This window comes from Pelophylax lessonae, assembly GCF_965119305.1.
Source record: "Pelophylax lessonae genome assembly, chromosome: 1".
Classification (NCBI taxonomy): domain Eukaryota; kingdom Metazoa; phylum Chordata; class Amphibia; order Anura; family Ranidae; genus Pelophylax; species Pelophylax lessonae.
The window spans coordinates 705,202,193-705,218,470 of record NC_138768.1 but is presented as its reverse complement, the minus strand read 5'-3'; the positions used below and the strand labels follow the sequence as shown (position 1 = coordinate 705,218,470).

General features: G+C 45.4%; 1 protein-coding gene across 7 annotated transcripts in view; it reads right to left on the bottom strand.

The window, feature by feature from the left end:
- Positions 1–2,532: 2,532 nt before the first annotated feature.
- The window catches only part of WDR17 (WD repeat domain 17), a 181,007-nt gene continuing 167,261 nt past the window's right edge, over positions 2,533–16,278 (bottom strand). For all 7 annotated transcript variants that reach the window (XM_082243722.1, XM_082243723.1, XM_082243724.1 and 4 more), the window contains 4 exons: positions 9,161–9,262; positions 8,759–8,854; positions 7,105–7,288; positions 2,533–3,250 (listed from right to left, as the gene is read on the bottom strand). In XM_082243722.1, the coding sequence (XP_082099848.1) occupies positions 3,131–3,250; positions 7,105–7,288; positions 8,759–8,854; positions 9,161–9,262 (502 nt within the window). In that variant the 3' untranslated portion in view covers positions 2,533–3,130. The remainder of the gene's footprint in view (positions 3,251–7,104; positions 7,289–8,758; positions 8,855–9,160; positions 9,263–16,278) is intronic.

The following is a 16,278-nucleotide window of genomic DNA, read 5'->3' as shown; positions in this document are numbered from 1 at the left end:
ACACCATAAAATTGCACTTCAAATTGCGCCACTCTTCGTTCACTGTCTCGTGAAACTCAGCGGGACAGGGGAACACTTGTGCCGGTTTCTGGGTTTTGTGGGTCCCAAAAGAAGCCCACTTACCCGGCGGGTGGGGCTCATCCTCCAAATGTAGTGTTTCCTTAACAGAACTAATAAGCGCAGACATAGCCGCGCGTTCTCTGGCCGTCCCGGGAGGGGAATCGTCCCCCTCCTCATCCTCCGCCTCCCCGTTCGACTGAGAGGAAGGAGACCCTTCAGGGGGTACACTGTCCATGGCAACCATATCTAGCTCTGAATCAGAAGAATTAGAAAGCTCAGGCCTTTTCCTAGAAGCCCGCTCAGACATCAACAGGTCCACCTTGGACGCCAAAGGCGCAAGTGCCGCAGTAAGGGAGCCCATCGCAGAGGATTCAGGCTTGAGCTAATGAAAAATGGCTGCCAATAGAAAGCAATGGGGAGGCTCCAGAAAAAAAGGCCGCCGAACACATGTAAAACTACATTACCACCACAAGATGGCGCCTGAAGGGCGCGAAAAAACACTACAGGGAAAATGGCTGCTGAATGCCCATAGTGAAGCCAGAGCAGCCTGCCCACACCCAAAATGGCGGCCCTGTGATTTTGTACTGCAGCGGCCCCCACAAAACATGCCTGCACCCCCCAAAGTATACCAAACACTACCAAGGGATTCAGGCACCCCCACAACCCCCCACAGTGCGGCCTGACCGCAACAGCGCCCCCACAGGGACCGGGAGGAACAGTAGGACCAAGACACACAGACATGAGGGGGATAACACAGACTCCACGCAGCCTGCCATCCCCTAGACAAAGGCCCCACATACACCCCCGGACATGCAATGTCACAAACAGAGGTGTTAGTACTTACCGATCCAAACAAAGGCGTGGGTGCCTCTCTGCGACGGGAAGCCTCCCACCCCAGGCGGTGGGGGTGCCGTCAGCCAAAACAGGACTCTAGCAACACGCGGCGCACCGCAGTTGAAACATCCTTGCGAATTGGCCACTACGCGGGCTTTGTCCCTGAGGACAGGGACAGGTCGTTTGCGAGGCCAGGGCGTATGCATAGCCTGCTAAACGCTCAATGGCGGGCTGGGATTCCGTAAGGCTCTAGTACAACCAGTCCGATCTTTGGAGGCAGGCAAAACATCTGAACTTCTGTATAGGGGTATATATACACACACACACTTATATGTATATATACACATACACATATATAGGTGTGAAAGGAGAGAAGCCATATGGGTGTTAATTTTTACATTAGCGCAAGCATAGTGTTCTGCTACTTTCACACCTATATATGTGTATGTGTATATATACATATAAGTGTGTGTGTATATATACCCCTACACAGAAGTTCTGATGTTATGCCTGCCTCCAATAACCCCCAAAAAATGCCCAAAAAATGCTTGCTACAAAACCGGCAAGGTGTGAAAATATCGGAGCCATATCCCTGTTCTATAAGTGACCTAATAGAAACAAATTTTTTTTCTGGTTCTGGACATGCTACAGAGCTGAAACTTCACAGGTACACTTTTTAGACCCCCCAGACACTAAGTGCTGGTTCACACTAGTGCGGCTGCGGCGATCGCATGTAATGTCGGAGCGCACTGCTCCTTCATTACATGCGATCGGCTGTGCGGTGCGAGTTTAGCCATACACTTTGTATGGCTAAATTCGCACCGCACCCGCAGCAAAGACGCACAGGACCCTTTTTTGCAGCCGCATCAGGATCGGATCGCACAGTGGTTCACACTTGTGCGATCCGATCCTGTGCGAACTGTAAGATCGAACTGCGATATGCGATCAAACTGGGGGTGTCGTTAAGATTACATTGACACCCCCAGCGTATCGCATATGGCAGTGTGAACTGCCAGGGGTGCATTTGCGATGCGGGAACAGGCTGCGAATTCGCAGCCTTCCTGCATCGCATAAGTGTGAACCGGGGCTAAATCAAAATAAAAAAATCTCTTTTTTTTTTTCAATAATTTTTTCAATAATTGGCTCTCTATCAAAAATGACAATTTTATTATGGGGCATTTATTGTGTTTTAGGGCTTCAAAATGGGGTTTTTTGATTACCGAAGTTCGGGTCCCATTGATTTCAATGGGGTTCTGAAATCCGGGCCGAACTTTCTGGAAGTTCTGGTCGAACCGAACTTTTGAAAAGTTCGATCATCCCTACTGTTCACCTATTTGCAATATATTCCATAGCTATAGTTTAACTGCTGTATATTGCTGTCATGTCATATCTCTTTTGCTACCAGGGTATTGCATATACATCTGAGATAGATATTTCCAGCCTAGCCAACTAGCCAGATGAATCAGAATGTGTGGTGCTATTTGCAGAGTTGTGGGCACAGAAAAAGGGGACCCAACACATCAAGAGGCTCCTTGGGGGGGGGGGGGGGGTAAGCGCTACACATACTTGATCAGAGAGGCATAGATGTTTTACACTCTTGACAGTTGTACTTCAATGAAAAAAAAAAAAAAACACAAATACATTTACTTTAACTTTATTCTGTAAATAGAACATCTGTATAAACAATAAATGGAAGGGGGAAGTAAATGATCCAACATCTGCCTTCATTCATGTATATTTTTACAATTAGTGGTATACTACACACAGTAGAAGTTACAGTACAAATTTGTGTGCTAAATCTTTACATTACTTAAAAATGATCATAAATTTCACAGCTTTTTTTTTTTGGCCTATGTACAGCGCCAATGGAACCACTAAGGAGCTTGCAGTGTGTTCAAACAAAAGGTACCAAGCTTTAATTGACGTATACAGTCAGTACCAGTGTTATTTATGGTGTGGTTATAAACTGCATAAAGTAATATGTAAACAGATTGACAGAAAATGCTGGTCTTTGGCTAGTCAAACTATATATTTTCTCTCTGATTATATACACAGATTTGACTTTACCATTACCAAACACAAATTTAAATTAGCTGCATCTGATATTTCTGCTTTTTCTGCAGAGAAACAAAAAAAATAAAAATAAAAAAAGGAAAGTCCTGTTTCAACATCATGTTGTCCTATTCCCATTTGATTGTTATTCTGTTGTAAAGTATTTGCCTCCTCACTGCACTATTTAGAATGGGTTGAGTCGTATTCCTGTTCCTAAAGGTGAGAATGGGTTAACCTTGGCCCACATTAAAGCGTCGTTCAATGATATTGCAGACTTTCCATCCTCTAGAAAGAATACAGGTCCCTGTGAAACACAAAAATGTATTTTAAATAAATTGCAACAGTACATAGATTTCATGGTGGATCACAGATGCCTAAAAAACAACCCAAATTAATTTTCAGTTTAAAGTAGCACTTTACCCATAACAGTTTGATAACAAATAATGGACACCATACACAAAGTGGTACCTACCACTTTAAGATCCACAGTAAAACACCTCTTAAGTGATGCAACATTTTACGAGTGAATGTAAGCAGTAATATACCGCCGGCAGTAGCTGGTGTCCATAAATTCCAGTAAATGGTTGTTAAGGAGTGGGTGACTGCCGCGTCCTTAGAAACCATAACTCATCTGCTGTCCACGGGATTCCCCACAGACAGCAGAATGTAAACAAAAGGATTGCCAGGATAAAAAAAAAAAAAAAAAAAAAACAGCGTGCCCCCCCCCCCAATTCATGGGAAAAAACAATGGCGTGCCCCCCCCCCCCAAAAAAAAATCCATACCAGATCCTTATCTGAGCATATAGCCCGTCTGGCCAGGAGCAAGGAAGGGGGAGGTGAGGGAGCCCCCCCCCCCCTCCTGAACCATACCACACTACATGCCTTTTCCAATAAAATAATACAATTCAAAACACTAACAATACCATACAAATCCATTTACAAGTCTGCCCCGAGCTACATCACCAATTTTGTCTCCAAATATCCTCTGCACTCCTCCCAAGCCCTCCTACTCTCTAGCTCACTTGTCTCCTCCTCCCATGGTTATCTCCAAGACTTCTCCAGAGTCTCTCCTATCTTCTGGAACTCACTACCCCAATCTGTCTAGTTATCTCCTACTCTGTCCACTTCTAGGCGATCCCTGAAAACTCATCTCTTAGGGGAGGCCTATCCTGCCTTTGGCTAACAACCAAATATTCTACTTCCCTCATCAGTTCATCCCTCAGTTACTACCTTTTGTTTCACCAGCCCCTCCCTATTAGATTGTAAGCTTACAGGAGCAGGGCCTTCCTAACCCTCTTGAATTTTATGGTTGCTGCATTGTCCCCCTTTATATTTTAAAGCACTGCATAAACTGTTGGCGCTATATAAATACTGTAAAACATGCCCTCAACATATATGGGGGGGGGGGGGGGCACCCATCACCTCCTCTTAGTAACTAGCTTTCCATTGGCTAAAACAAAAACACTCAAGCCTGAACATGCCTCCAAGAAAATGTTCAAAAGCCAGAAGCAACCACTGATTTGTGGCCATTGGAGCTGCTTGGAAAGCAGCTAGGAATTCCTTTTTTAGTACATTCTATTTGGGATAATCTACAAACCATATTTATGGAAAAAAGAATTTAAGGTATTTAAAATGTAGGCTGCCATAAGCTCCATTATATTTCAGAATCAAAATGCTCCCTTAATAAACTATGGCTTTATACCAAGATAATTATGAACCCAGTAATGATGTTTTCTTCTTTTCTACATGTCAAATTCTGTATTAAATTCATGAAGTTAAATGATAATCAAATTATTGCACTCAAGCGGTATTTACAAATAAGTAAATTATATCTGATGATACATGTCAGTTTTTCCTGCTGCTTGTGTCCTGGTTGAGGGAAATTTCTCCTCAATTGCTGTGTGGTCGGTTGGGACAGCAAGAGTGGGGAGACCAAACAAAAGTGGCAAGCGGAAAGGGTAGATAAAGGTGCTGAATATTCTGTAACATAAATGTAGAAGTAGGGTAATCTTACCAATAGCTGAGATGTAACATAAGTGCAAAAGTTGTATGATTGTAGATACATTTTATTTTGGTGGTGTTAATGATACAGTATTCCCTAAAGGAAGTAATAAATAATAGACAGACGTTCCCCAATTAGAATTTGAAAGGAGAGAGCAGGTCTGTAGACTGGAATTGACACTTATGTGCCAATAAAATGCCCCCATCCTTCTAGGCATAAATAGTGTAAACAAACTATCACCTCACTAAGCCTCAAAGTGAAGTTCTAGTTGTTCCATCTACAAGTCAAGGGGGGGGGGGGTCTATACACTGAGAAGGCCTACTTGAGAAGGCAACTGATTTATGTCAAATATCAGAGGAATATATTATATCTTTCATAAAAACTATTAGTTGCAGAGAGACGAAAGTAATTCTTTCTGATCATAAATTTTTTATAGTACGTGTACATGTAAAATTGTATGTGTAGTGTGGATAGGATCCAGGAGAAATCTCCAAAATGGTTGTATGGAGCCTGTTCACCTCAGCCAAGCGTTGATTGGTCTTATTGCAAATGGACTGAAGCGCTGGTGTTGGAAATCCTATCCTTGACCCAGCCATCAGAACCATTAATGGCCCATTCAACTCTGGTCCCTTCAGAATGTAGAACTGCCCCTACAACCTCAGTATCCCCATCTTTGATACCTTCCCTGGTCTATCAAAGACTAGTTGGGGTCCACCTTACAGTATTACTTTGCTGTTTACAGCCATATGTCAGATAATAAAAGAGAAGTATGAGTTTCTCTTTTTATTCCCAGTTATACTTACCTAGGTGGATGCAGCATCGGACTCATGCTGCATCTGTGACATCAGCAGAGAGCGGAATTCAGACCACGCTCTGCTGAAAACGGGTCACATGAGCACAGAATGAACTGCACTCCTGTGATCCATAGGAGATGTACAGCCAAACTAGCTTTAGCTGTACATCTTCTTTAAATAATAATAACGTATTATTTCACAATTGACAAAAAAGTGATTAACTGTGGAGCACAACTCTTGGATATCATTAATTTGATCATCGAGGTATGCTTTTTACCAGTATTTATTTCAACCAGATACAGGGAACACTTCATTGTGAAGACATGTTTCAAATGTGAGATTTCTAAGACCAAAATGCAGCATGTAAAGTGACTTGCATATTAAAAAAGAATAGCGCACACATGCAAAAGAAATGACTATCAAATATGAGGACAATCCATAAATAAAAATGGGGGTTTAGTCCCACCATATGGCCATATCGTGCTCAAGCCCACCACTACGTCAAAGTACCCCATTGTCAGTGGGTCCTACACTATCCATAAAAAGGGATGAATCCAGCCTCTCTAACCCTTGGAGACAATACTCCTTGCTGGGAGAGATGTGCTAATGCACTACAAGGCACGCCCCTCCCAGCAAGGAGTGTTGTCTCCAAGGGTTAGAGAGGCTGGACTCATCCTTTTTTATGGATAGTGTAGGACCCACTGACAATGGGGTACTTTGACGTAGTGGTGGGCTTGAGCACGATATGGCCATATGGTGGGACCAAATCCCCATTTTTATTTATGGATTGTCTTCATATTTGATAGTCATTTATTTTGCATGTGTGCACTATTCTTTTTTAATATGCATGTCGCTTGGTTCATAGCTGCACCAGCTTTAGAAATACATGTTTAGGGTTTGCTCCAACAACTTTTTGCTTGTTTATTATGTAAAGTGACTTACCAGTGACAATGTGCACAATTAACCCTGAATTACTTTGCTTGACACTCCGGGGTTTTTGTATTCTAACCACTGACAAAGAAGTGCCATCAGCTGACAAAAAAGTTGAAAAAAAAAAAAACAACCTAATCTGACATGGATCAAAATGGATTCCAGCGAAAAATAAAAAAAAAAAATGGGGAAGGATTAAAATTTCTTTCAGGTGTTTATGATTTATTGATGCTTTTGGCCTCGCAGGGCAGAGTTCCCCTCACTTCACTGACCAACTTTAATTTTCCTTTCACTTCCTGTCCAAGTGACAAATGAAGGAAACAAGGGTGGAACTCTTCAGTATGGTAACTGCAGAAACTTGCCTGCCCCAAAATAATTCAACCACTGCTCCAATAGTTATTTGAAATCAGTGAAATGACAAATAAATCTTACCTGAATCCGTAACCCTGTTAAGCAGGATACATGAACATCAGAATGACTTGGAAGATTGGATCCTGTGACATAGTCTGGCCCAATTAATCCTTTAAGAGGTTCTTCTTTTATTCGTTGCAGAATACTTGAATTAATCTTTCTTTGTAGCTCGGTAGGGGATGTGTATGGAAGATCATCACCTGACCTGTAGAATAAACAGTGCCCAAAAAGTTACAGTCTACAAACAAAGTGTGCATCTATTCATGTAGGCACTCTTGTAAAACACCAGTCCACGTATTTTCTTTTTTTAACAGGTGAAAGATCCATTGGTGACATGACAGAGGTAGACTGACAGGGTTCTACCTGTTTGATCAGTGAGAAAAGGCAACTTCTAAGGGCCTACTCACACTCTATACCATGCCCAACATTGTGCTGGGACCACACATCCTTACATCATTAGCTAAGCCTGAGAAAGAAGCGTACTCTGCTCGAGTACATCTAAACCAAGCTTAAGCCCACCTTGGGCTACAAACTCAAAGATCTTTGGCAATCCAATACTAAAATATAAATGTTTATTTTTTTTTTTTTAACAGGGAAATGGAAACCACTGTCAGTAAAGCCTAGTGGGGTTCCCAGAATTCCAGCAGTCACAGTGAATGAACAGTATCAAAAAGAAATCCTGACACTACTAGGGACTGCAGAGATGTGTGGCCATTTCAGCTATCACAATCTCTGTCTCAGAAATCTACTGGTTTCATTGGGTTAGAGGGGCTGTATGGTAACTAACCAACCCAATGATTCTACTTCTTCAAACAGCCATTGGATGAAATTGTTACTTGGGTAGGGATTATGGTTGTCAAGCACAGGACCCCGTTGGTAACCAGTTAATGTTAATGGTAGAATGAGTGGGCCTGGAAATAATTTCAATCTTTTAATAAGTTAAGACTTGCAGTAAAAACTGTCTACTACAGAGTTATTTTTTTTTTTTTTTTTTTGAAACATACTAGTTAAAGTTTTTGGAAACCTCTAACATGAAAAATTAACAATGCATATTGTCTATAGTGTGTACTTGCCACAACCCAAGGTGTCAAGGTGTCATTTCTCTTTGCTGGCTTATCCCTTTGCTATTTGCATGAGTCACTGAAATAGCCCAAGCCAACTCCACAGCATTCTGGGTGATAGCCTCCAGCACACAGCAGCTCCCCCTCCAGAACACATAGCTGACTCACAGCCTGAGCTGTGTTTATTTCCCTATGATTCTGTGTAAGGGGGGTGTCCATTCCCTTCACTCAGGTTTTAGGTTTCACTAAGCTCTATGTTCTAGCTGTGCATTGTGATGGCAGAATCCTGCCCCCCCCCCCCCTGCTTTCTACTGCTGAGAAATATCCTTTGATCTGTGTGGTTTATGTGGGCTGCAGACACACCGGTACAACTTATGTAGGAGGATTTGTTTCAGCTGTGTGTATCACCTTGGGCTAGCCACTTCAATAAATATGTAAGGGTTTAAAACTACCATAAACAAGGTTTGATTAAACTTTACTGTAGCTTTCAACACTTTATAAAGGTACAGGTGAATCTATGCACCACTGTGGTGATCATGTCCCCCTATTTATTATGCATTTTCAAGTAATTTTTTGGGGATATATCTACTATTACGGAATATACTGACACTTACTTAGTGGATAGGGTACACGCTCTCCATGCATCCAGTTCCACTGAGAGCTGCTCAATCTGTAGGGGAACAGACACTTCCCGGCGTTTCAAAAGCTGACTGGAAAATAGTATCATAAAAAAGAAAACAGTGACCAATAAAAAGCAAAACCTAACCGTAACAACCATAAAGATGATCACGCTACAGCATTATTAAATTATGAAATATACATTTTATATATAATGCCGAGTTAAATATACAGTAGCTACTGTATGTATTATAGACCGTATATTGGACACATTAATCACAATACATTTATTACAATCTCACCAGGTTGAATTTGTTTTAACTTTTCTGCTAAAAGGTTCCAATATAGACTTGTACTAGCGGTAAATTGATACATGTTATCAACTAAGAATGGATTACCTTGTATATTCATAAAGTGCAGGAACAATGCTGATATAGTGCCTTCTAATAGCCAGTAAAGCTCCAGTGTATCCACAGAGTATGAGCAGTTCATTGCGTACTCTGCATGGAAATATAATGGTTAATTAAAATCTAATGAAGAATAAACAGCTTTATATTAGTTTTTTTAGGTTAATGGGCACCTCTATTAAATACTCTACAGTGGAGGGGAATGGAGTTAGTATAGCATATAAAGTAACCTTGGTCAATGTTTGCACCATACTGCAGCTCCCTCTGTGACCCAATGTATCAAACCACATTACTGACCAATGAAGCTTCCCATAACATTTAAGAATTATAGTACATGTGGCTCAAACACCATGGTAAGAGCGGCAAAAGAATCAGAAAGGCACAGTGAATAGAGTTTTTGGCATACAAAGATTACAGGTACCTTGTAGTTGCTGTTCTTAGCAAATACTTTTATTTACAAAAGTCTAAAAGGGCTGAAAGATTTGCTTCCAATCTGAACTCCGGGTAAACGGCAAAATTTGAAAAGGATTTAAATGATCAGTTTTACATGCCAAACGTTTATAACTCTGTTTACCTACTTTCAATCCATTCGCCCCTGTATAAGAGCAAGGTTGTGTCCATGATCTCCAGTGCAGTTGAGCAGCACAACCTGGTTAAGGTCCCACACCCAACCTGATGAGAGGGCAATGAAGGAACAGCAGGCCATTGTTAAGGAAATTGCTGTGCTATTTCTTTCAGTAATCACCCTAAGGCTGGATTCACACATATGCGATGCGGGAACCAGTGCCAGTCCTGTGCGGGTTCCTGCACTGCATGTCACTCGCAGGCAGTTCGCATTGCCCTCTGTGAACAGCTGTGGGTGTCAATAGAAAGTTAATGACACACCCAGATTGGTTCACAGATCGCAGTGCGAAATGTCAAATGGTACAGGAATCGGATCGCATCGGTGTGAGGATCCATGCGATCCGATTCCAGTGCGAACCAAAAAAAGGGTCCAGCACCATTTTGGAGCAAATGCCATGAGATTTCAGCCATACAGTTTGTATGGCTGAATTTGTATCGCACAGACATAGCATGTGATCTGCACAGCAAAGCAGTGAGAATCACATGTGATGTCTGTGTTTGCACCAGTGTGAACACAGCCTCCAAGTGTAGACCTCCAGCATTGTGCAACGCAAACGAGCCTTGATTGACTTAAGCTGGCCATACATGGATCAAAATTTGGCAGGGTTAAAGTGGTTGTAAACTCCTGTATAATGTTTGTACCAATAGATAAGCCTATGATAAGGCTTACCTATAGGTATTGTAAATATCTCCTAAACTTGCACTGTTTAGGAGATATTTACTGTATACTGTGCCAATGATGTCATCGCCGCATGCGCTTGGAAGGAACGGCCGCCTGTGTCGTTTCTTCAGAGCCATGACTGGCAGGTCCCGTGGGGGAGTGACGTCACACGGCTTCGGCCAGTAGCACAGCCGGAGTCCGCATACTCGGAAGGAAGGCGGGTAAAGATGGATGCGGCCTCCAGCAGGGACAACGAGGGCTTTGTAAGTGTCACAAAATGTGCTAGTATGAGATGCATACTAGCACATTATACTTTACTTTGCAGTGTAGGTAAGGGGGGAAAAAAAAGCTGACTTTTCTTCCCTCTTTAAGCAGGGACTGGCCAAATTCCAATCAATATATGGGCATTGTGGATGTACAGAAGTCAATCAACCAACGTTTGTACAATCAGCCTGTCAGGTTTTTCCTGATCGATCAGTGCTGCCTTAAGAACACAATAGCACAGCGGGATGATTCCTTCATCCACATCAAATGTGTGGATGGGGGAAGGGGATCTTATTTTTTTTTTTTTGTTCTACCTTCCTACTGAACCACAAAAAATGATGAATGTATGGGTTCCCATAGAGTGTGACCCTCTCTCTTCCGGTCTGAACGCTGTTGTGCAGGGGGTTACAGAAAGCTAAAATCTATGTATATGTTGCCAGTGCTGCCTTTCTTGAGGCGATAGGGACAATAACAACCGAAGCAAGTTTTCTAAGAAGTCCAGGCCAGCCCCAAGAGCTTTAACCCCGGTTCTCACTGGTGCGACATTGGATTCGACTTGTGAGAGCACAAGTCACCTGACATATCAAATTAAATGTTTCCCTACGAGAACGGTGATCCAACACAAGTCGCTCCGAATTTAGAAAAGGTTCCTGCACTACTTTTGGTCTGACTTTAATGCCATAGAGTGTAAAAAGTGACATTAAGTCAGATCAAAGTCAGACTGAAGTTGCAGGACAAAGTCAGATCAGAAGTCGTGCGACTTTCATGTCAGAGCAGTGTGAACCTGGAGTAAGGATAATTGCCTGACCACATAGACTTGTGGCTGTCAGCTGATCATCTCAACAATTCGGGTGGTGTTTAACCACTTGCCGACTGCCCACCGTAATATTACTGCGGCAGGGTGGCTCGGCTGCGTCCAGTCATGTAGTACTACGTGACTGGAGTGCATGTGGTTTCAGCAGCGAGCGCAGGAGGAGTGGCAGCGATTGCCGCTGTCCTCCCGCAATCGTCCGGGAAACGGAGAGAAGACCTGCATGCTTATGTAAACAAAGCAGGCAGATCTTCTCTCAGACAGGCAGGGACAGATCATCAGTTTCAGCTAAGCTGAAACTGCGATCTGTCTGTGCCTGTCACAGAACCCCCCCAAACACACACAGTGAGTAAGCATATTAGGCATACATCAACCCCTTTGATCACCCCCAGTATTAACCCCTTCCCTGCCAGTGTCATTTATACAGTAACAGTGCATATTATTTAGCACTGATTACTGTATTAGTGTCACTGTTCCCCAAAAAGTGTCAAAAATGTCAGTTAGGGGTCCGATCTTTCCGCTGCAATCCCGCTAAAAATCACAGATCGCCGCCATTGCTAGTAAAAAAAAACAATCAAAATGACATAAATCTTTCCCATAGTTAGTAGACGCGATAACTTTTGTGCAAACCAATCAAAATATGTTTATTGCGATTTTTTTTTTTTTTTTACCAAAAATATGTAGCAGTAAACAAATTGACCTAAAATGTTAAAAACATGTAATTTTAACATTTTTTTGGGGAATGTTATATAGCAGAATGTGAAAAAACGGAATTTTTGTAAAATCTTACCTGTAAAATTCCTTTCTCTGAGTCCTCCGACAGTCGCCGCCTCTTCATATTCGTCACATATGGGGTATTAGACTTTGCTCCGAAGGAGTAGCTAGGCAACAGAATATGTTAACAATAAAGCTTTAACATATCCCACCCTCAAGGGGTGGTCCCCTCAGTCAATACCCTCCTACTTCCTGCAACCATATCTCAGTTTTAGTGGAATAGTAGTAGAGTATACAATCAACCCCAAAAGAGGGGCGGGGGCGGCGACTGTCGGAGGACTCAGAGAAAGGAATTTTACAGGTAAGATTTTACAAAAATTCCGTTTTCTCTTACGTCCTCCGACAGTCGCCGCCTCTTCATATTCGTCACATATGGGGACGTCCCAAAGCAGTGCAAACATGAGGGGTGGGAAACGCATCCGCGCCGAAAGGCAACGCAGTCTCCGCATCAAAGAAGGAACCTTACCAAAGGAAGGAAACCAGCTGGGCAACAGCAAAAAACAGGTGCTCAACAGGAGCAACAACCCAGGAAAGGACAAAAAAAAAAAACCAGGGGATACAAAACTTATCCCAACAGCCAGGAGTCCCCAACAAGGGACCCTAGGGAACAGCCGCACTAAGAACCTTGCGGCCAAAGGAAGCATCCGCCGATGCCTGAACATCTACTTTGTAGAATTTTGTGAAAGTGTGCACGGTCGACCAAGTCGCCGCCTTACACACCTGGGCTACAGAAGCCCCATGACGACAGGCCCAAGACGTACTCAGAGATCTAGTAGAGTGCGCCTTCACAGGCACAGGGGGAACCTTCCCCTGCAAAGCATAGGCCTGTTCAATGGTCTGCCTGATCCATTTGGCGATGGTAGAGGCCGAAGCCGCCATGCCCTTCCGAGGACCCTCTGGAAGAACAAACAAGGAGTCCGTCTTTCGAAAAGACTCAGTCGATTTAAGGTAAACCCTTATCGCCCGAACAACATCCAGAGAGTGCAATCTCACCTCCTTTGGATGTTTAGGCTTCGTGCACAACGAAGGCAAGACAATATCCTCATTAAGATGGAAGTCCGAAACTCGTTTCGGAAGAAAAGAAGGATTAGGATTAGACAAGACCACCTTATCCAAATGAACAACCAGGTACGGAGACTTGCAGGACAAAGCCGCCAGCTCCGACACTCTGCGAGCCGAAGTGATCGCCACCAAAAAGGCGACCTTTTTGGACAACATAGACAACGAGATCTCCCTGGTCTGTTCAAAAGGAGCACGTTGCAACACAGATAGAACGAGATTCAAGTCCCAAGGGGGCAGAGGATCCCGCCTCGGGGGAACCAGATGCCGCACACCCTGAACAAAGGTGCCAACCAATGGGTTGGAAGCCACGGGACGTTGAAACAGAACAGCCAGAGCAGACACCTGACCCTTTATCTTAGCCAGCGCCAAACGCTGATCAACACCCGTTTGAAGGAAAGACAGCACACGGGACACCGAGTACGTGCGGGGTGAAAACCCCCTGGACTCACACCAGGCAAAATAGGCCTTCCAAGTACGGTAATAAACCTTCCCCGAGGAAGATTTCCTCGCATTGATCAAAGTATGAACGACCTCCGGAGAGAGACCCCTCTCCTTCAGGACCTCGGTCTCAACAGCCAGGCCGTCAAAGCCAGCGACTGTAAAGCAGGATGGTATATCGGTCCTTGAGACAGTAGATCGTCTCGAAGAGGCAGACGCCACGGGGCGTCGACCGCCAGATTCACGAGGTCTGCGTACCAGGACCGGCGAGGCCAGTCCGGTGCCACAAGAATCACCGTGTTGCGTTCCGAGTGTAACCTGCGAAGGAACCTGGACAGCAACTGAATCGGTGGAAACGCGTACATCAGCCTGTACTGATGCCACGGGGCCACTAACGCGTCCGACGCGTCTGCCCGAGGGTCGCGCGTCCTTGCCACGAACCTCTTCACCTTGTTGTTGAGGCGAGACGCGAACAGGTCCACATCTGGAAGACCCCACTTCGCGCACAACATCTGGAAGACAGCCGGATGGAGAGACCATTCCCCCTGATCCAGGGTCTGGCGACTCAGATAGTCCGCCTGCCAATTCTCCACTCCCGGAATGTGAACCGCCGTTATCGCCGGGACATGAGTCTCGGCCCAAGACAGAATGTCGGCCACTTCTCGAGCCGCTCGGGCACTCCTGGTGCCCCCTTGGTGGTTGATGTAGGCCACCGCCGTGGCATTGTCCGTCTGCACCCGAACCGGGCAACCCTGCAGCCGGTCCGTCCAGCGATGAAGACAGAGACTTATCGCACGCAATTCCAGAATGTTGATCGGAAGGGAAGATTCCCCCTCCGACCAAGTCTCCTGAACTCCACCCCAGCCCGACAGGCTGGCATCCGTGGTGATTACCGTCCACGAGATCGGACGAAACGACTTGCCCCCGGACACCAACGGGGACTGGAGCCACCACAGAAGGTTTTCCCTGGTGCGAAGACTCAACGAGATTTGAAGATCCAGAGATTGAGGTCGCCCGTCCCACCTGGACAGGATCTCCGCTTGGAGACCCCGCGTGTGAAACTGTGCGAAAGGAATCGCCTCGAAGGCCGAGACCATCAATCCCAGACATCTCATACACGTCCGCAGAGACGAGTTCGGAACGTCCCTGAGGGACCTGACTTCCTCCCGGAGAGTCCTGAGTTTGTCTTCCGGCAGGAAGACCTTCGCCTGCACCGAGTCCAGTATCATTCCCAGATAGGGGAGACGAACCGACGGACTCAGTGTCGACTTTGGAAAATTTATCGTCCAACCAAACTCCTGCAGAGTTTGCATCGTGACAGACAGGTCCTCCTCCAGACCCTGGCTGGTCGCAGACCGAACCAGAATGTCGTCCAGATACCCCAGGACAGAAACGCCCTGGGCCCTCAATAATGCCAGAACCGGTGCAAGCACCTTGGTGAAGACCCGCGGAGCCGAGGCGAGACCAAAGGGCAACGCCACGAACTGGTAGTGATCCTCCGCAATGGCAAATCGAAGGTACCTCTGGTGACCCTCGAATATGGGGATGTGAAGGTACGCATCCTTCAAATCGATGGAGGCCATGAATTCCCCCGGAACCAGGGCAGCCACCACCGACCGCAGGGATTCCATGCGGAACTTGCGAACCCGCACAGAGCGGTTCAGAGCCTTCAAGTCCAGAATCGGACGAACCTTGCCCTCCTTTCTGGGCACGGTGAACAGATTGGAATAAAACCCCCGAAACCTGTCCCGATGAGGCACCGGAACCACCACTCCCTGAGCCCTCAGGTCCCGCACCGCTAGGTGCAGGTCCCGCAAGCGCTCTGGAGACAGTTGAAGATTTGAGGGAAAAAATCTGCTCTCCGGCCGAGAGAGAAACTCGATCTTGTAACCAGATCGAACGATTTCCAGAACCCATCTGTCCCGCACACGGGCCAACCAGGGCTGAAGAAAACCGAGCAAGCGTCCCCCCACCCCAAAACTGGGTGAGGGCGCCCCTTCAGGCCGAACTGTTATGGGCTGCAGGTCCGGATTGGCCGGACTTCTGTTTACCAGACCAGGGCTTCTTCTGAGAGCCTTGACCTTTGAACGGTTTGCCCTTGTAGTGTGGCCGAAAGGCACGAAAGGACCCCTGAGGGGGCCGAAAATTAGCATGCTTCTTCCCAGAAGCCCCCTTAGCCTTGGGGAAATGGGGCAAGAGAGTGCTCTTACCCCCGGTGATCCCCTTAATCAACACATCCAGGGACTCCCCAAAAAGGCGAGACCCATCATAAGGCAGATTGGCTAAGGTCTTACGTGAAGATTGGTCCACCGACCAACATTTCAACCAAACCAGGCGGCGAGACAACACCGCCACGCTGTGCACACGTGCAGCCAACGGAATCAGGTCCAGGTCCGCATCACACAGATACATGACACCCTGGTGGATCTGATCCACCATATCCAGGGTCGCCGGCGAGGCCGAGTCGGCCACTAG